At 50.2% G+C, this 21,121-nt stretch overlaps 1 protein-coding gene across 1 annotated transcript in view; it reads right to left on the reverse strand.

Moving 5' to 3' along the window:
* Positions 1-1,501: 1,501 nt before the first annotated feature.
* Positions 1,502-21,121, reverse strand: part of Igsf9b (immunoglobulin superfamily member 9B) — a 51,609-nt gene continuing 31,989 nt past the window's right edge. The window contains exons 17-20 of the mRNA XM_052188776.1: positions 20,660-20,705; positions 18,483-20,138; positions 10,582-10,703; positions 1,502-7,458 (exon numbers count right to left, since the gene is read on the reverse strand). Coding sequence (XP_052044736.1) covers positions 7,250-7,458; positions 10,582-10,703; positions 18,483-20,138; positions 20,660-20,705 — 2,033 coding nt within the window. The 3' untranslated portion in view covers positions 1,502-7,249. The remainder of the gene's footprint in view (positions 7,459-10,581; positions 10,704-18,482; positions 20,139-20,659; positions 20,706-21,121) is intronic.

Here is a 21,121-nt window from a genome sequence, read left to right on the forward strand (position 1 = left end):
CACGCAAGTCAGCTTCCAAAACCTCACTACCACCTTCCACGGGGGCTGCTTAAGCCTAGGTGCTACGAAGCAGGGCAGGTGTTACCAGAAGAGTGAGAGAATCTGAGCTCCCTCTGTCCAACAGGCTGAGCTAGATCGATCCAGGGAACTGAGCACCAGCCTTTAGCCATAGCGGTATGCTGGGCTCTCCGTCGTCCTATCTACACTGAGCACAACTACATAAAAAGCATGAGTTAGGGAACCCTCCTGACAGGAGACATGCAGACCCGGCAGCTCTGTGCCTTTGGCTCGCTTGTCCTTTCTACAAATGACTTTAGTTTATTGTTTTTTTTTTTTTTTATCATATATACATATATCTTCCAGAAAGACTCAAGCAGCTTCCAACACGGTCTGTCTCCAGGAGGATGGAGAAATCGGTGGGATCAAGGCATGAGCTAGCACCCCGGACCACCTGGGGGAGGCGATACTGCTCGAAGTGTCTCTAAGCACAGGTACAAAAATAAAGCAAACTATGACATCATATAGATATATAGATATATAGATATGCTAGATAGATAGCTTTATATAAGTTTTCTTTATATTTATATATATGTGCAGAGGGCATGAGCCCCACTCCTGCCCGGCTTACATTGCCCCCCCATACACCTCCCACTCCCCATGTGGACAACTTACCTGAAGCTCCCACGGTTAGCCACCACTATTGCATCTGAGTCTTGCCCCCCTCCCCAGTAAGTCTCCTCTTGCCTTAAAATAGAACAAGTTATATATATTTATATAATTTTATATACAATCTCCATAAAAAATACACTCAAGGTGGTATATTATGAGTATGACCCTCCTGCCAAAGCAGAAGTTTGTCTAGCAAAGAAAGAGTCAGCCATAACTAGGCCTGATGCTACCCAGGCAAAGTGGTGTCTCTACAATTCCCTCACACCAACGACACTCTCATCAACACACATACACAACATACCCATACAATACACACATACACTGCACGCACAGCACACACATGCCTACATCACACTCATCACAGATACTCACACCCATCTAATACACTTCATTCTGGAACACTGGACTAATCAGTTGGCTTAGGGCTTCAGGACCAGGCAGATAACCTGACACCTGCAGAGAAACAGGTGTCATTCCATTTCTCTGGCCCAGCCAGGGCAATGTCAACCCACGCCAGACTGCTCAGTTGTTCTCAGTAGGCAATATAAATACTCAGTGATAGAATAAGTAGGTTCCCCTTCCAGGGTTTACAAGGTAACTGTGAGGAGGTTTATTCTCCTTTACCAAATAGAATAGATTCCTAAGCCAAAAGGAAGGCAAAAGTCCCCCAAGTCCCCACCTCCCATATGAGGAGCAACAGGCATTTTCCCTAACCATAGTTTATGTAAAAATCCCAGGGGTCACCCCAAAGCATGCTTTCAGTAGTTTAAGGTTGAAAATGCAAATCCCCTTCCCCAGTCCAACCCCGACACCCTCCCCAATTCTCTCCCTAACCCAACCACCTCCCTAGTGTAAACCATGCACAAGCCAGGGGTCCTGGAACCACGCACAAGTGGGGGCAAGAAGGAAAGAGAGCCTGGGTGATAGGAATGTGGGTGAAGGGAGAGCTGGCTCTGCACTCACTTCCTTAAAACAGATCCAGGGAATCAATGCCGGTGGGAGACGGGATTGGCGGAGCACATTTCTTCAAGACCCAAAAGAACAGCAAGCCCACTCATTCATGTTGTCATGTAGTTAAGGTGGGTGCAAAAGGTAGATGGTAGAGGCCCTGGCTGTGAGCTGAGTCTCCTCTGCTGCTTTGGTTGAGTTCCCTAGCCAGTGGTGCAAAGCTGATCACGCCTCACTGGCACTCCTAAGAATCTCTACCTGCTGCAGCTGACGCACTGCAGAAGAGAATGTCTAAGTGGTTCAATGGCCCACTACTGATCTACCCAAATATTTAACAGTTACAATACCCCAACTCTTCCCCCTCCTAAGACATGACGAGTTATGAAAGATTTGCACTAATACATTTTTTTTTAATCTACAAAGAATTCCCAATGATCTAGGAGTGTTTTTAGACCAGACTCAATTGATTAAGGATTATTATTATTATTATTTTAAATGGGGTCATGAAACAACTTCTACCCTCTTGGCAATCCAAGACACCAAACATCTGGTGCAGACAATGTATTTTTCCTGTAAGTTTATTTGGAAGTATAGACAGGGGCCCAGACATAAGGCTCTGGACCCATGCTGATTCAGCATTAAAGGTGAAGGAGTCATAAGCCAGCTCCATGCAAACACCACGCTGCAGGAGTTGGGAAGAGTTCTTAGAGTCCAACCAGAGCTTTGGTTCTCAGTTTATTGACTTCTCTTAAAGAGATCTTCAGTTCTTCCTCTTGATCCAAGAGGAAGTGCTATAGAGCAAGAACACAATAGATGGTCCCTGGTTTCAGATGCAATTATTTTACTGCCATAGCTACAGTGTGGTGGTATCTTTAACCTATCAAAGGAAGAGAAATTGAAAACAAGCCTCTAGTCATGAGGCCACTGTCAGCCTCCAGGATGAAGGCATTCTCAATAGCTCAAGAAGAAAACTGACAAGACTCGAGGCCCACCTCCACTCTACCATCAGCACCAGTGCCCACTAGACTCTTTCAGACACAGCCCAACAGCAGCCATGAGAATGAGAGCCAAGCTTCGAGCACAACCTTTCCCTCTCCACCAACAAGGAGCTACTGTGGGCATTTGAAGACTAGTCCCACTTTTCACCAAGAAGCTCCATAAACAGAAAGAAAAACAAAACTGAAGAAATCTGTGTTCAGCAGTCAGGGTTAGGGACTAGTTCTATGAGCAGAAAAGCACTGCCTTAAACAGGCTTTCTTCTAAGATCCAGTCTGCCCACCTGTTCTCAGTGGCTACATCCCTCCCACACCAGGGGCACCTGCATCTTGCTGCCCTCTCTAGCAGTCACTCACTTCCTTGTGACCAGCCTCCATCATCTGTACTGTCTGGGCTGGTAGAGTCTCCAAAGAGAACCAGAAACTTGGTGCCCTGTGTGAGTCCTTAACTTTGTCATCCCAGGATCCCTTGATTTATACAACTGAATTGTGATTCCATCCCTCATGTCAGGCCTTCCTTCCAACTCTAGCAGTCTAACTTCCCTTCCTCAATCACACCTGTCCTATCAACGACTGTGTTCAATGCAGAATGGCTGCTATGCCACATCCTGATCCTGTTCCCAAAGAGACAAAGACAATCAGCATAGCTCTGAGCTCCCATTGTACTGGGGCTTGCACAAAGGGCAGGGCCCAACCAAGGAACACTAGTGAAAATGCTCAGGATCCCAGAGACAGTATTAGTAGTAGTACCTGCCCTTGATTCCATCTCTGCTCTTAATTCCATCCTCCCACCCAAGTGTCTGCAGAGCCCCCCAAAGTGCTTTTACATTCAAGCAAAGCAAATCCAAACCATTAACTGCTCACTTCCTAGAGTTCTCTATATACTAACAAAATGTACTTATCTATAATTTTCCCAGTCCACCCCAAGCCTTCTTAAAGGGTTTTTCTAGCAAAATCAGAAAAAAAAAAAAATGGCCTCAGACTCAGATCCTAGGAAGCAACTATGATGCTCTAATATTCTGGGATGCCTCCCCCCAGAAACGACTGTGTGCCTGCTGGTCTCACCAGGAGGAAGAAGCACAGGGGTCTCACCCTCACCCAGCTTCCTCTGCATAAAAAGGGCAGAAGAATGAGCAAATAAAATCTGCTCAACCTCAAATAGGTTAGATCACTGTGAAAAAAATAATAGAGAACACACTGAAAGAAATACCAGTAAGTAATTGCTCTAGCCCACCCTGCTGTAATCTCCCCCAAATATATAACCCAGGCCCCTAGAGACAGAGTACAGATCTTGCTCACACTGTGTGATGTGGCACCTTTCCTGCTGAGAAAGAATCTCAGAAGGTCTCTTCTCTCCTGCCCTAGTTCCTCTAAGAAAACTGGGAAGGAGATAGGCTGGCTATTAGATAGGGGCCAGCATAGACATTGGACTAATAGTCACCAATAATCAGGGACACATTGAACTTTACTCAGAGACTGAAAGCAAGATCTGTGTGGTCAGCCATCAAGTCAAGAAACAAGAGTCACTTCTTAATTTTCATCTTCTTTCCATCAAATAATTGCAATCTTTCTGGGCTCTTAGAGAACCAGTTTACGCTTCTTCTTGGCTGGTGGCTTAAAACACTGGGATAGCATTTCCAGGTACGGTACAGAAGGAAAGACACACACACACAAAAAAAAAATACTGAGTGCAGGAATAGGTTTGGAACTGAGTTACTTCTGCAAGGCTACCAGACCCAAAGGGGAGGATCTGGAAGACATGATTCCCCATAGCAAGAAAAGCAAAAGCCCTAGGAGGCTCAGTAGTGGTCACTGCTAAGTTCAGAGGAAGAGTGTAAAGGTGATCGGTCCCTAGAACTAGATACACCCCAACATCACACGTTTCTAAACAGACTGTCAAGCACGTGCTCACATCTAGTGATTGAGATGGCTCCTATGACAGACACACTGGCCAGTCACTGACCATGGGGATTAGGGTGCCTGCCAGTTTGCTTTGCAGTCATCAAAGGAAGGGCTGAAACAGTTTCCTGAATTTCAGGAATGCTGCCGGCCTCTAAGAAAGGTCACGAGAAGGAAGACCTCTTAGGAGAAGACTATATGAGAGGCCACTTTGGAACGGGTAGACCTTGTGCCCCTTCTGAGCCCAGGGGACACAAGAGCACAGCTGTCACCCATGTGGCCAGTCAAAAGCAGTTTCCACCATTTGGTCAGCAAGGCAGAGGTAAGAGGCCCTGCCAGAGGCAAGAAGAGAAAGAAAGAGTCAGCACCTTTGTAAGCCCAGCCATGGACTGAGGCTCTCGGCCCTACAACATCCCAAAGAAGCAAAGTCTTGGACGGCAAGTTCTTCTCAGCCGTAACTTCAAGGCCCAGACAGTGGCCAAAATTCCCAGGAGGGTCCTCAGAACAGTTGTCCAAGTTCAATACAAAGTCTACCAGTCCTGACATCCTACCTTTACATTCCATGGTTCAGGAGTCACATGATGTGAGACAGCAAGCAACACTACAGGCTAGACCAGTACGAGTCTCCAAATACTACCCCAGTATTTCAGGTAGCCTTGTCTCAGTAGTCCCAGAGACACTGAGTTAGCAGCCCATGGTGTCACAGTGGAAGAAGCAGTGCGCCACTTCTGACAAAGAGCATGAGTCTTCCAACTCAGCCCTTGTTCTTCGTCAGAGTTAAGGTCCAGGGGCCAGTGGTCTCCAACGTCTTTGAGAATCAAACCAGTTGGAGGGTCTAAGGTATGTGGCCCTAATCTCAGAGCAAAAGAAACTCTGCCCTCAGCACCTCTTTGTCCCATGTCCAGAAGAAAGCTGTGGTGGTGTGGCTTACATGGTAAAGCCTTAAGTGTGGAGTACATCCCCAGCTCGCTAGGAGAGAGAAGGGAGCACCGAGGCCTGGCTGCAGAGATGCAGTCAATCCTCCCAGATGGAAGCTCTAAAAGGAACAGTTTCCCAGCCCCTGGGACATCATCAAAGTCACTAGGCTGTGTGACCGGCAGCTTCTGTGAGACCAGCAGAAACCTCCCAGTAGGCACAGCTACTGCTCAAGGCAGTCACAGGAGAGAGATGGGCACAACAGCACCAAGAAGGAACGCTTCCGGAAGCTGGCCATTCCCACTACCTCAGGCTAAGCCAGAGGGAAGGAGAGGGTGGGCCCACTCATGCTCCCCCTTTTCTACTCTCGAGTAACACCATAACCTTTTAAGAAGCAAGACAAGCATCTGAATTTACAAATAGCATTAGGAGAACTTTTGAGTGCTAACAGTTTGAACCAGGACAAGATTTGGACAGAGAAAAGCCCTGGTGCCTGCCCACTGCCCCTTCCATCTTCATCCCTGTGCCTCAGGCAGTTCCACACAGGAGCAGTGAGGAAAGAGCACCCCAGAACTCAACAATAAGGGGTACCCCCATCTCTTCATCTCATGCACTAGAGATTAGGTCCAGGGGGTGGAGAAGGACCCCCAGGGCAGAGCAGAGTTGGCAGGCAGCACATAGAGAGCATGCCAAGGAGCCACAGGCAGCTCCCACAAAAGGCAATTAATCAATCTGGGGAATTAGCAGACACAAAAGAAAAGGAGGAGCCAATCGGCAGCAGGGGAGCAGAGCTCAGAGTGCTGCGCAGAGATGGGTATAAACAGAGCTTGTGGCAGCTTGGTGTTCAGCACAGGTGGCTACAGAACAAGAGGGCCTCTGGTTGCAGGGCTCCCAGCCCTGGCTGGGCCAGAAGAGACTGAAGCATGACCACATGAGCAGGGGCTTGTACACCAGGCCTGCCAGTCAGCCCTGGTGCTAAACAAGCACTGCATCTGTGGTGAGTGCAACTGCAGAAGAAAGAAAGACAACAGTCAGGCCATAGGCCTGGCCATGCTTTCTTCACTTAGCAAGCAGGCAACAGTTTAGTTTAGGTGTTAACTTGTTGCTAACCCACCAAGCAGGGAGTTAGGAATCATGGGGGGATCCCCATTTCTGCTCCAGATGGGAGAGGCTAGATAGAACGATGGAGAATCAGCTGGGAAGCATGAATCCTGTTTCAGCCGGAACGATCTCCCAAGACAGACGTGAGGACACCCACCAGTTCCTAGCAGGCCCTATTCACCAAGCCCTCACTGACCACAGGGAGAAAAAGCACTTTGCTTCAATGTACATATATATACACATAGAGAAACCCACCAACTACACACAAGTGCATTTGTATCTATATCTATATATATGTGGAGTTAGGAGGGCAGGATATAACTCTAACCCCCTCCCAGGACTTGGAAAACTGAAACAAATGCAGGGTACTAAAAGCCATTGCTTTCTACTTCCTCACTTCCTAAGACATTTAAAGAGGTGAGAAGAATCAATCTAGCAAAGTGGGAGAGAGAGGTGGCGTAGAGACAGATGTTTTCCAACCCCCATATACTCCCAACTCTGACCCACAGTCAAAAGCTCTTCCCCCAGTCCTCTGTCCCATGGGCAAGGCTAGCTGGCTAGATAGTGGGGGGAGAGGCCCCTACTGGCATGAGGGAATCCACATAGGACAAGAGCCTGAGCCATCCCATGATGGGTAGAGGAGGACACCGCCCTGTACAATGGTCCCTCTCCAACCCTTTAGCCTAGCACCCCACCCTGAAGACATTTAGAGTGATGTCACGTCATAGCAGAGTAGCGTGGCCTGGGTCATCGTGATCCACGCTGTTGAGGATCGCTGTCTGGTCTTCTGGAAGCTGACGGTGGCACAAGTCTGACAGCCGGGCAAAGGGATCAGGACGAGAGTGTCTCTTCTTCTTCCGGAGACAGACAGCTTCGTCGGGCCACAGAACCTGAGAGTTGGGAAGCTGCTGAGCCTGGGAGGCAGAACCGTCTACAGAGAAGGAGACAGACACACAGAGGAAACGAGTGAAAAGGGGACTCAGAGCCTCACACGCTCCATGCATCTCCCAGGGCAGGAAGTCCAAGTTGCCATTGCAACCAAGGGAGCATCTGTATGTATGGGCTCCAAGGCCAAACTTCTGCAGAGAACCTGCTCTTTCCCCACTGGAACAACCAAAAACCCAGCCTGGAGTCAACGGAGGTATTTTCTCTTCTATGAATTCACGGATCTCAATGATCACTCCGTTTTAGCAACCAGTCTACCAATACTTGCTGTGTTGTGCCTCTTGGATACCAGGTGGTACTCTAAGTGGCAGGAAGCAGAGCTTCACTGTATCTCTCTCATCTACTCAAAGCAATGACAGACATGACACAAGACTTCAATCATAAGCGACAGTCAGGCCTGCACATATCTTCCGCTGCCAGAGCCAGGCCTCTGCCTCATGTACCTTCTAGGGATATGGTGGGAGGGTTTTGTTTTCTAGATTATACTTCACATGGAGGTAGGCAGGAAGAGACAAACTGTCAAGATTTGAAAGATACAGAAACTGGATTCTCAGGCATTGCAAGTACAGTCACAAAAAAAAAGATGAAATACCAATGTACTAATGGTCAGGGGCCTGCCTCCACCTCCCCAAGTGTTAATATCTGTCTGGAATCTTGAACCAGGATTACTCCCCAGAGCTGAATGAAAATGACTACCATCAATAAGAACAGCAAGTGTAGAAACCCTGAGTTAAGAACAGGTGTAAGCCTCTACGGCGATACATGCCTGTAATCCTCATATGTGGAAGACTGAAACAATAGGATTGAGTTTGAGGATAGCCTGGGGTATATACTGGACCCTGCCTTTAAAAAAAAAAGAAAGAGAGAAGAGGAGAGGAGGGCAGGGGAAGGGAAGGGAAGGAAAGGGAAGGGAGGGGAAGAGAGAGAAGGGGAGGGGAGGAGAGCAAGCAGAGTATGACAGAGAGATGACAGTTATGTCAACAGAGTTTAAAACGTGTTGCAAGAAAGAGCTTCTACAAGATTTTTGCGTGAGAATGTATATATGTGTTTGTGCATATGTGTATATAAACATGTATGGGGAGAAAAGAGCTGCAAAGTCTCTACAGCTCACTCAGACTGCTCTCCTAGTGGTCAAGGGGTAGAACCAACAGGACAGAGTGTTTATGGCTAGCTTCAGGTCAGTCTGAGCGACACAGCAAGACCTTGTCTCCAAACAATAACAAAATAATCTTCTGCTTTCCTGCCTCAATATTCCCACTCACAGACTCACAGCAAAGCAGTCATCCTCAAAGGCTAAGCGGTCAGTGATTGCTGTTTCTCTAGGGAAGGACCAGGCTGTTACCTCTTTGGGATACTGTAAGATTGTAGACGGGGCAGGAGGGCAGCTGCAAGCCACTGCAACAATCCAAAGGGACAGAAAGGGACCAGAGCTTCAATGTTTACAGTAAGGACAACCAAAGAAGGCAAGGTCTATTGCAAAGGTTGAGCCACCACACCTCCCTAAGAGGATCTGGCGTGAGTCACGAGAACGAAAGACAGGAGATATGACGCTGAGCGCAAAGGAAGCAACACCATTTATAGAATGGAAGATCGGTGGGAGAGGAAAATAAAAGACAGTTTAAGAGTTAGAAAGCATGCCAGTCCGAGCCAATGGTCAACTGGAAATACAAGACTTGAACTCAAGGAGAATACATGGGCAAAAGGCAGACACCTGGGAGCTAGGAACACAGAACGGGCACAGGAGAACACATGTGGAGCTGATGTGGCCTATTCTACAGTAATTAGATGAACTGTAGTTATTAAAATTCACAGTTATGCACGACATAACAGTATTTTAACCAAGGAAGGCTCATATATTCAATGATGGTCCCACAGTGACTGTCCTGGCTAATGCAAGCACTGTCTGCAATGTTCACACAGTACCAAAATCATCTAATGGTACAATTCTCAGAATGTGTTCCTTTCATTAAATGACACACATGCATACACAAAAGAAATGTGTAAGTATGTATGTATGATGTATTATGTATGTTTAAATTGAATGAGTTTAAATTGAGCTTTGAATTCCATCCTGACCCAAGCCTCAGAAAATTAATTTTTGCTGAGCATGGCAGCATCCGCCTATAATCCTAGCCATCAAAAGGATGTAGAAGTAAGAAGATCAAAAGCTCAGGGCCAGCCTAACTTAACAGATAGTTTCAGGCCAGCCTAAGCTATCTAGCCAGGCCCTGTCTCAAAACAACAACGAGATAATTTTCTTTTTCTCTGCCTTTGTATTGTCATCCACAAACTGCCAGGAAACCAAAGTCATCCATTAGCTCATGAGCTTAGCCTCTGTGAAGGCTTTTTCACCACCTGGCTTATTAAGACAGTTGCTCGGCAGTAGTCACCAAAGATCTGCAAAGAAACTGCTGAACACTCTTCCTGGACAGGCTCTGGTAACATTCCTACAAACACTGGCAGGAAAAGAATGTCTGACAAACATTGGCTGCTTTTTTAAAGGAATGCTCAATTCTTCTTGCACTGTTTCATAAGCCCACCCATCACTCCATGCATCAGATATATGCAATGGAAGTACCCTTTAAGAGACAAGGAGAGCTCAGTCTCTCTCCTTAGAAAAGCTTAGTCAGTGCAGAGACTGGCCTGGCCCATGCCACATGAGCCCATGCCTGCCTTGTGATCACCTAGAGGGCTTGGAATGGTGAAGGAGAATCACACAAGGAGACAGGGGTAACAGCAAGGTGTGCTGCAGAATGGAAAGGAATAGGATACTCCTTCCGTCGCTCAAAAAAAACATGCTGAAACATTATGGTGTACTTTCTAAAGTTGAGAGTAACAGAAAAGACTCGACAGGCACACGTACCCTCAGAGCAATGGCTCCCCAGGTGGGAGGAGATGAACTGGGAAGGGAAGGCAATCAGATATCTTTCTTGTGTTTTTTACATGAAAACCGTCTGTGCGCTATTGAAAACGAATGTTTAAATGGAAATCAAGACCAAGAGAAGCTGGTGGTGCTTCTAGAGAACACCCAAGGTTGGGATCCTGGGCCCACAGTCCTCGTCAGCGGGACAGCACGGTGGAAGGACGGGCGCCACTTCCCACCATTTACCGGATCGTTTCTTTGACTTCGAAGAGCCCTTGGGTGACTTTTTGGGCTTCTTTATCCGCTGGTATCTCAGAGCCTCCAGCCTCTCAGGCACAGCAGCGTTCCCGGGTGCAGGTGGAAGTATTCTGCAAGGAACAATTAGAGAGGCACAGGTCAGCTCCCAGAAAGGAGCCTTTGAAGAGGGCTGGAAGAAAGCCAAAGGACTGCCCATAGAAGAATGGGAGGCCAGGGATGGAGTCCGGGGTGTCCACGATCATTCCTGGACACTTGCTTTCCTATTGCTCCTGAAAGGAGAAACCCAAGAGAGAGCTCCAGCAGCAGGAGGCCTATCTCAGGTGGGAACCAACCTGGGGAACAATCAGAAGACCCTAGGAAAGGAGAGAGAGACTTTAATGTAAGCCCACCACACATCGCTTTGGCTGGGACAAGCAAGTGCCAAAGAAGAGTCAGTTCCTACAACTCACCATCATCAAGACCTTAAAGTAAAAACCAAAGAGCAGATTAAAATGGGAGGCAAGCAGTTCCAGCCCCAGAAAGCTGCCTCCCATGTCCAGAGACGGAAAGGAGCAAGTGAGGAGCTAATGCCCAGTGAGGTGTGGGCTCTGAAGAACCCAACCTCACAGAGCCACTCCCTCCATCTACAAGATTCATCTAGAACCTCACAGCTAACTGCTGTGACACATCAACACCAGCAGGCATGTCTGCATAACACTCTGCAGACAAGGCTTGGAGTTCCTCAGTCTCATAAGGAAACAGAAGAGAGTAGAGGTAGATCATGACAGGGCCAAGTGTTCAAATCTTATGGCCCCACAAAGTCCTTGCTGTGGGTCAATGGTCTCCAGCAAGTTCTGTATCTTAAGATTCAACCTAAATGTTGAGATTGTTGGGAGAGGAGACTCCTAAATGTTGACCCTTCTTTCTCCACCCCAGTTATCGGAATGGATGGAGTCTGCCCATTTAACCAGAGCCTGTGTCACCTAGGTCACAATGGGAACCAAAATGAACTGAGAAGAGCGTGGTATGTGACACTGTGCCTATAGCGAGAGCTTTCAAGAGTCATAACAGAAGAAAAAGGAGAAGACGTGATCCATCTCAGTTTTCCTCAAAGTAAGACAATGTGGAGCCTGAGGAACAAAGAGGGCAAGAGACAGGAAGGGCATATTTTCTTCTCACAAACACTGGTTGGTATTGGGATGAAACCAGGTAAGGTAGGACATTCTAGGACCATGGTAGACAAAGGTGACTCTCTTCTGGCCCAGAGCTGCTCATCTCCCTTCCCCATGTCAATCACAGTGAGGTTTTAGCAAATCCTAGTTTTAAAAAAAAAAAGATACTCTGATAGTCCTTTGAGAGTCAAAGAAGTCCCCAGAGGTCCACAAGCTATCCGAAGGGGGTGGAGCAAAGAGACAGGAATGAAAAGACTCAGCATTTCTCCAGCACTGAAGGTCTCTGCAAGCATGGGGAGGAGGGAACGTAGGGACTCGTGGTTAGTAAGCCTCTGGTCTCTGGAAGTAACTGACAGAGAAAGGAACCTCCATCCTCCTTGAAGGATACCAATTGCTCCAAAAGTCTTTTAGTGCACTAAATATCAGAAAACCCTCTCAAGTTCACGTCAGAGGCCACTCTTTGATATTTCACAGACCCCACAGCATCTCTACACACAAATACCCATGTCCCATGGAAGAAGTATAGTTCACACTGTAAACAAGTCCCCTCAACAACCCAATATGCCATTGTCCAATCCCCTTCTCTTCCCCTAACCCAGCTCTACCCAGAGATTTTCTCCAAAAGCATCAGCTAGACGAAATTTTTGAGGGAGCCCAAATCACCCTCTTCTTAATCTGGAAAATGTTCTTTGTGATGCCTGAAAAGAAAACCAAGGACGTGAATTCACCACCATTTGCCATCTCTGCTCCAGATCCTGGCCAGCATCTGGGAAGGCCATGTGAGGTGATATATGTAGCCAAAGGAGACATGCCACAGCCAACACAACCCTTGACACCCCACAGTTCCAGCACAGTTCTTCCTCATTCCCTAGCCAACAGGCAGAAGTAGAAGCAGTGGTGGGGCTGCCTCTCCTTTACTGTGGATGGCAGGATGGGAAAAGGTGAAACCTCTTTCTACATGTTCCATAGAACCGCTATGAGTTCAAAAGCCTGTGCCAATCCAGCCAGCCACAAAGGGATTCCTCTGCAGTGGGGACAGGGCACAGGCTATACAAGGAGCTGGTACAGAGCACTCCTGAAAATTCCAAAAGATTCTTCAAGGCAGATGAAATTTTCAGGGGGTGTGATACCAACAACACAATTGACATATTATTACTACTATCATTTATATTATATAACATGTGCTCACCACTTACCATGCCAGGCACATGTCTGTAATGGGCCTAAGAGGTAGAGACTACACTAGCCATATTGCAGATGGAGACACTCAACTTTAGTGAGGAGAGCAACTTAGCCAGGTATAATCAGACAGACTCTTCAGTATTAGGCTAAACTGCTCTTTAAGTAAAATAGGTCCAGAGGCTATTACAGACAAACAACCTTCCCTGACAGACGCTCTCTGCCCCAGTGTCAGGCAGAATAAGACAGACCAAGCATGAGGCAAACTGTTCAAGTTTAGTCTTCAGGCACACACTCCCAAACAACGATGCACAGAGGAAGAGAAAACTTTTCACTTGAGAGGCAGCCAAGCTCCAGCCCTTCCACAATCCCCACTGTCCACCTGCCTGAGCTTCTGGCTCAGGACTCATGGCAGTACAACACAGCACACCATGTTTCCTGGAGGCACCAGGGTATACTTGCGTAAGGCCATAGGCAAAGATAAAAACAAGTCTCTAGAAGGACAGGTGGGAAGAGAGGGAAGACACAACGGGTCTGTTTTGAGTAGGCCATACAGAAAAGACATGAAGTATTGTTCAGGAGTCTTTATGAACAGCAACAAGAGCCCTCTGGTAGCCCGCCTTCCATTTTTAGGGAGGATAACTGTGTCCCATGTCAATACTAGGTCTATCTGCACTGTTCCAGCTTTGAAACCTTCGGTATTGGTGTTTGGGATAGGAAGCAGGTGAAGAACTTGGCACTGTGCAATAAAGCTCTCCAGTAAACCTGAACTTGAGCTGTAGGTGAGGTGGTCACAAGAGGCTCCAACCCTGGTCTCCCACGGTGAGACTCAGTTCTCTGACTGGCCAGTCTCCTCTTGTCTCCACCACATACAGGAATGCTGCAAACTTCAGTTCCCTTCTCTCAGGAGATGGCCCAGGTATGTTACTGACAGACAGAGATCACCAAGCCTATAAGCTTTCCTGGTCTCTCATTTCATGTAAATCCCAGTTCTGTGGTCCAGTGGTGTTCCTTGAAGCTCAGAATTACCAAAAATTGCCAACATTTACTTTAAAATCCCTTCTCAGGCCAGTCCACACACAATTCCCAGCCTGCTCACTCAACCCCCTCAGTCTTATCTGCCTGGTACCCTGCTCCCTGGTGAGGGAAGAGGTGGCAGACTTACAACTTGGGGCAGGAAAGTCAAAATTCAGCTGCCCATTACCTTGCTTCTGTGCCCTAAGAACTAGCCATAAAGACACATGTGACAGCAATTCCTGACCCATCAGGGAAGAAGGAACCTGGACTGAAGAACTGCCTCTATTAGACTACCTGTAGGCTTGTCTGTAGGACATTTTCTTGATGACTAAGGTGGGCACAGTCCACTGTGGATAGCACAATTCCTATGCAGGTAGGCCTGGCTTTTATAAGAAAAGCCACTGAACATGACCCTGAGAGCAAGTCAGTAAGCAGCATCCTTCCATAGTCTCTGCTTCTGTTCTGCCTCCAGGTTCCTCCCTTGAGCTTTTGACCTGACATCCGGAAAGGATGTACTATAAGCTGTAAGCCAAATACACCCTTTCCTCCTCACAGTTGCTTTTGGTTACGGTGTTTATTATTAGCAACAGAAAAGCCAACCAGAACAATACGGTTCTCCTTCCTCCCCCCAGGTAGTAGAAAGAAGTTACCTTGGAGGCTGCCTCCCTCACCATGGGTCAAAGAGTGGGGAAATCTATTCAAATCCATATCATAGCCAGGGAAAAGGTGAGCGCGCTACATGCCCCACAGACAGCCAGGAATTCACAAGCTCACATTAAACCAGTCCAGTCACAAAGGTTCCTCTCTCACAGGGGCAGGATGCAGACTCAGTGTTTTACCTCCAGCCTCAGGAAAGGCTTGTGCCCAAATAGGGATTTCCCTCCTACAGTAATCCTAATCAAAGGGGATTGAGTTAGGCTTTCCAGGCCCCTGAAGCACAGAGGGCACAGAAGGTTAGAAGGGGAAATAGAGTCAACAGAGTACTGTGGGCATCGGAGGAGCGCTGAGTGGCCGGGCCCCCAGGCACCCACAGAATAGATCCACATACTGCAACTCCCCACGCTGACATGGAAGCTGGGAGAAGATAAAAAGAGAAGAGAGAGAAAGAAGACAGGGTGGGGGAAGGACCAAGGGAATGAGCAGGAGGAAAGGAGAGAAAATGAAGGGGAAGAAACGAAGCAAGGACAAACGCAGACAAGCCGCATCACAGCTTCTCCAAGCAAGACCAGGGCACACATGCAAAGGTGCAGCATGGAGACAGCATCTACAGAGGGGCCACAGCTGCCCCAGGGCCCGGGCAGCAGCTCCTGTGCCCCAAGGAATCTCTGAGCAAGCAGGAGAATGAGCAGAGATCCCTGTTGCCTAGCACCACAAAGACCTAACGTGGACAATGTAGAGGACTTCATTCTTCTGGGCTAGGGATGTATCCAAGCCTAGGAGAGGAACAATTGTCCCTCACTGCTGTCCCTGGTTTCTGGGTTTGCCACAGTGATAATGCGGCTTGGTTCTCTCAGATCTGATATGGGAAAGGCATTGGGAAAGACAGAGTCAGTGGAGCTGGGGGAAAACAGAAATCACAAAGGACATTAGAGTTGGCCACTTTCCAGGCACTGAGTAAGAGCTGTACCACACCTACCAAACCTCTGAGGGCAACAAAGGAGGTATGCCAGTGACCAGTGGGGAAGACAGGCATAGGGCAGGGAAGTTCATCATTCTCCCGGCTCTGTAACATCCATCCAAGGAGCCACAAGAGGCCCAGAAGCAGGTGAGCTCCCAAGTACTGTATGATCCTGCCAACACAGGCAGCTGCAGGCTGACACTCAGTCAGCCTCGCACACAATGCTAGGGCCTCCTGAATAGTGACACTTTTATAGCTGCAGGTCATACAAAAATGTCCCTGCAGTCTCCTCATGAGAAGCCTCTCTTATGACACAATGAGATTTATAGCCCTGAGTTAGGAAGAACGGCCTCTCATGTCATATGGGGGGGGGGGGGGAGGGGAGGGGGAAGGCACGCAGCTTCTTCTTACTCAAGAAGCTAGAAGCTAGAACACCAACACAAAATCTCCCACTCTCCCATCCAGGGGAGGCTGGGGCAGTTTGCCAGCCCTGAAGCATGGACGAAGGAGCACATGGCAAACACAAGCGTCTCTTTATTTTGCCTTGCCAGAGGGGGAGCTCTGAGTGCCCCAAACATCTTTACAAGACCCCTGGCGCCCTCACTGGGAGCCCCCTCTTCTGTATTCCACCTGGAGGGATGCTGGAGGAGCAGCCCACAGCTGGGGAAGGGCAGTGCTGACGTCTAGGGTTTTAAGCTTCCTGCCAACTCAACTTCCTCTTCCCGGCATGAATTCTCCTCCCAAGGCCTGTCCCCAAGAACGAGACCTAAGGGGGCCAGCTACTGCAGGGATGCTAAAAGCAAAGTGGCTCTAAGGACGAGGCCACATTTCAGTCCTACAACAATCACAGAAGGGCTGCCGAAGACAGGGACCATCGGAGGGCGGCTGCACTCCCGCCTTCGAAGAGCTGAAAGCCACCTGAGCCTGAGGCCCCAGATGGATGTAAGATCCCCGAGAAGGGAAAAAATGATCCCGGGAAGAGATCTGAGTTTAGGGGGAGGGGTTGGCGGGGAGGACATTACCCTGAGTCTGCTAAGGAAATAGCTCTGGAGCAGGGAGGACGAGAGACCCCTGATCTCCCCACGGACCCAAACAGGTCCCCGAGGGCGGAGATGCAAGGCTGATCATGGAAAGTCTGGCTCCCCTGGGACTCATGCAGGGTCCTGTAGATGCTTCGGAGGTCTATGAGAGTGTTGGCAGCAGGATGGCAAGGGTCTGAGTGAGAACAACTGCGACCCATCCTGGAGGGGTTGGTATGGGCTTGGAGGTGAAAAGCTACAGCTAGGCGGTGCCCCAGCATGGCCAGCTGGGCAGCCGGAGCGGCAGAGCAATGCGATGCGAGGAATCCAGAAGCGATGGGAACCCGGGAGCAGCAGCTGCCCGGGGCGGGGCAATGAGGAGCTATGTTCTGGATCCCTTACTTTGGAAGCAATGGCCCTGCCGAAGCCCCATCCGCCTGCCCACCCCGCCCCGCCCCACCGAAGAGCTCCCTTACCTATTGAGCTGAGGAGAGGCTTGTCTCGACAACACTGCCCAGATAGCTGAGATAATCAGAAACAAAGTAGTTACCAACACCGGCCAGATGAACCACCCACGCACACCCAGAGGGGAGGAGGGACAGAGTGAGCAGAGACCCACAGGCAAGGTCAGAGAACGGGTGAGGGAAAAGAGAACCAGAGAGCCAAAGGCATAGACGGAACAGAGGAGAGCAGGCTGTATAAGGCTCAGACAGGACGCCATGACATCTGCAGACAGAGGCGGGAGGCTTAAGCTTAACTCTTGGATCCCCACACAGCCTGTCCTCCAAGAGCGCCCACCTTGGCAAGGAGTAAGCTTGCAGTTTCCGGTGACCACGGTGGTGGGAAGGGGAGGGCTGGGTTCCCTCCTCTCCATCTGCGTCCCATCCCCCACACCCCCCACCACTAGGACAGCCTCCTCTGGAACCCTGCTCCCCTCCACTGGCCACATCAAGACGAGAGGCCAAGGTACAAGGTACTGAACCCAAAAGAAAGACTGAGAAAGAGAAGGGTTAAAGGAAGAGGGCAAAGGCCAGGAAATAGGGTAGGGTGCGCACCACAGAGGCCAGGCGGGCTCTTCAGAGCACACCGGGTCAACCTCAAGGCGATGGAGAAGAAAAAGAGGAAGACGGACTGACTTAGAAAGGAACAAACGCTAGGAGGAAAGGGGGGTGCAGGTGGACAGAAGAGGCACAGACAGGCGTCCAGGCCGACTGGTACCTGGAATACCAGCTGCTACAGTACAGTGTGTGCTCTCCCAGACGGGCAGATCTCGGGAGCTTGTCTATCTGTCTCTCTGTAGCTTCCTGTGAGGCACATAGGTGGGCGGGGATATGGCTCCCCACACACAGGTCTGAGCTTATTTTCAGACTCCAGGGACACCTTCCTGGAGAGCCTAAGGGCAGGGCCTGGAGTCCAGCACTTACTAGACATGCTAAAGAGCAGGTAGATATTTGAGTACACGGGGCCTCAGATCAGTGGTCCTGCTTGGCGTGGAGTGGTTACACAGGCGGAGACACACGATCCGTAGGCAGCTGCAGGGAAGCAGCACTATCCAACACCAGGATCACCAGGCTGTGGCCAGCCTCCACATCGTGGGCAGTTTTCACGGGGTTCACTGCCTTCTACGCTGACCCTCCCCCTGCCCCACATTCCTGGTACATGGGGAGCCTTCACAGAACTCTGGGCTGGGTGAAGAGACTCCTGAAGTCCCTGGCAGGGTGCCAGCCTGTGAGCCCATCCGTCCCAGCGAAGACGCTCTGCCAATGTGTGGCCAGATTTCCTCTCCCGGGGTGCCGCAGTGTGTCCCAAACAAGCTCCATTATTGGGATGTTGGAGAGGTAGAGGACAGGGTAAGGCATGGGGTGACTGCCCAGAAGTGGGCTAGAGACAGTGGCTTACACTCACCCTGAAGTAGGTAAGGTTGTTGGCGGCTCTGGCCGGAGTGGCTCCTCCCCCATCCTCCGAGGGGAAGGCGTCTGTCCAAACACATCCAAGTTGTCCCCTGGTGCCGGAGGGGCAGGGCCAGGTGGAGGAGAAGGGTAGCCTGTGGCCAGAGTGGTGAAGCCCATTGTGGGCCTGTAGCTGGGGCTCCCACTGCGGCTGCTCTGTGAAGGAGATCCCGTGGATGATGGAGTCGACTTGCGAGAGAAGCTGACGGCGGCTGGCGGCTGCAGGGTGATCTCTGACATCTCTGCCTGCTGCAGGAGGCCTGGTCGAGGTCGGGCACGAGCAGCGAGCTCGGGGGAGCCAGTGCGGGAACTAAGGGGGCTTTGGGTCAGAGGTGAGAGCCGAGAGGGCTGTAGCACCACTTGATGTAAACTGGGCTCGGCACGCCGGGCCTGCCGGGGGCTGGGCCGGGGCCGGGGCTGGGGCTCATACCACCGGGTGTCCAGGCCAAATGTGCTGGGGCCACCGTGTCCCCCGGGCTCGGCTGGCTCCGGGTAAGGCAACACCGGTATCCCCATACCTTGGCTGGTATGTCTTAGCTGTCCTTGGCTGACCAGAGGTTGCATAGGTCTTTCCTGCCACTTGGTGGCAGGGGGCGCCGGGATGGGACCCCTGCCAGGTGACTTGGTGACCCAGCCCTTTGGTGCCTCCAGAGACAGCATGCCTGGATAGGCCGCAGGCACCTGGAGGGGGGTTGGGGGCAGTCCTCGGGGCAGGCAGGCCTTGGGCTGCAAACTCTCCGCCACATCACAGGGGTGCAGCTGGTGGGGGAACATCATAGCTGGGGTCTCCAGTCCCCCAAAGGGAAATTCTGGCCGGCCCCAGGGCTCAGGAGAGCGCCCTCCTGTAGGTGTCTGAGTCAAGGGCAGAGTGCTGTTGGAAGCATTCTCTCCGTTTTCCTCAGGGATGGTGGGGTGGCCAAAAGGCCCCTCGGTGTGCAGGGGTGGGGACGACATGACTGAACTCAAGGGGCTGCCCACTTCTGGCATATAGAAGGGTGGAGGCTCCACCTCCCCCGGGCTGCTGCTGCTGAGGTACCCATAATACTGGCCGTGCTGGAAGGGCCGAGGGGCTGGAGGCCTCGCTTGACCGGTAGCCTGGAGTCGTCCTCCCAGTCCGCTTGGGCCCTCAATCCCTCGAGGCTGGAACCGAGGGCTGTATGCTGGTGGTGGCAGGTAAGAGTCCTGGCTGGAAGACATAGGGGTCAGCTGAGGCTTCAGCGCAGCCACAGATGTGGGCACCAGTGGGTCTTCATTCTCCTCATCTGACTGCCGGAACTCAGGGTACATGTCCGTCTCCTCAGCGAAGGGGAAGCCCTCGATTCGCCGGCCCTTCACAGAGGGCTCCATCTCTGATGGGCCCATGACAAAGCGGCCATCCGGGCCTCTGCTGATCAGTTCAATGGGTGTGGTGGCCTCAGCTTCGGCCTCAGCCTTGGCCACACTATACTTCCTGCTGCTGATAGCCCTCTTGGTTTTTTTGTACAGGGACAGCTCTTTCTCCCTCGTAGGGCTCAGCATCCTCTTGGCCGCAGGCTGGCCCTGGTCGTCAGAGGATTCGGACGGGGCACGGAGTGTGCGAATGCTTTCAGGACTCACCTTGCCAGAGGACAAGCTGTAGGTGAAACAAACAGGTGACACGAGGTGATACACGCTGCTTTCAGCTTCTTCCCGTACAGTGACTCTAAGGGAAGCAGGCATGGATGGGCGGAACATTTTGGTCTGACCCTCTCTCGATTGTCTAGACACTATCACCGTTTTTGGAATGAACATCTACACTGCTGCTTTTCTACTGGCTTGCCCCTAAATTTGGTACATCCTGCCTCTGCCCAGCTCCGATTTTATTCTCCAGTTGTTCGGAGATGCAAGCTAATATTAATGCCAGCTCTAGCAAAGGACCAAAAAGCATCACAGATATAACAGTGCAAGGCTAAACGAACGAGCCACAAGCTTGAATCATCTGTCTACTACACACCCTCGATGCCTGTGGGCAACTTAAAACGGACAAGCCAAATCAGCAGGTATAAAATATCCCGGGGAGATGCGGTCAGCTAAAGCTAACAGTTTACTGATATCCAGCCCCCCCACACACACACACACTTCTACCTGCAGACCCCAACAGTCAGAGACACTTACGGAGACTCAAGACTCTTCCTACAGTGAGTGATGGAGAGCGGAGGGTCTGAAAGGGAAAAAGAAACAAAGGAGAGGCCTGAGCCCCTACACACACACACACACACACACACAAACACACACACATACACACACTAGGTCTCCCTAGCACAAGATCAACACAGAGACCTGATATAAAGTCTCAGAGGAAAAGGCTTCAGTTGCCTGGCAACTCTATGCCCAGCTAAGAGGCCACGCAACCACCAGGCCCTCTTTCCCTGTATCCCTGGCCCATCCCCTTCCCTCCATCACCCTTGCTCTCTCTTTCTCCCTTTCAAATCAAGTCCCTTTGGATACGGAGGCACATGACTCTAGTATAAGCACTTGGGAGGCTGAGGCAAGAGAATCTTGAGTTTAAAGCACGCCTGGTCTATAAATAGAGCAAGATCCTCTCTGTTGTTGTTGTTGTAGTCGTAAATTACAAAG

This window comes from Apodemus sylvaticus, chromosome 7 (assembly GCF_947179515.1).
Source record: "Apodemus sylvaticus chromosome 7, mApoSyl1.1, whole genome shotgun sequence".
Classification (NCBI taxonomy): Eukaryota; Metazoa; Chordata; class Mammalia; order Rodentia; family Muridae; genus Apodemus; species Apodemus sylvaticus.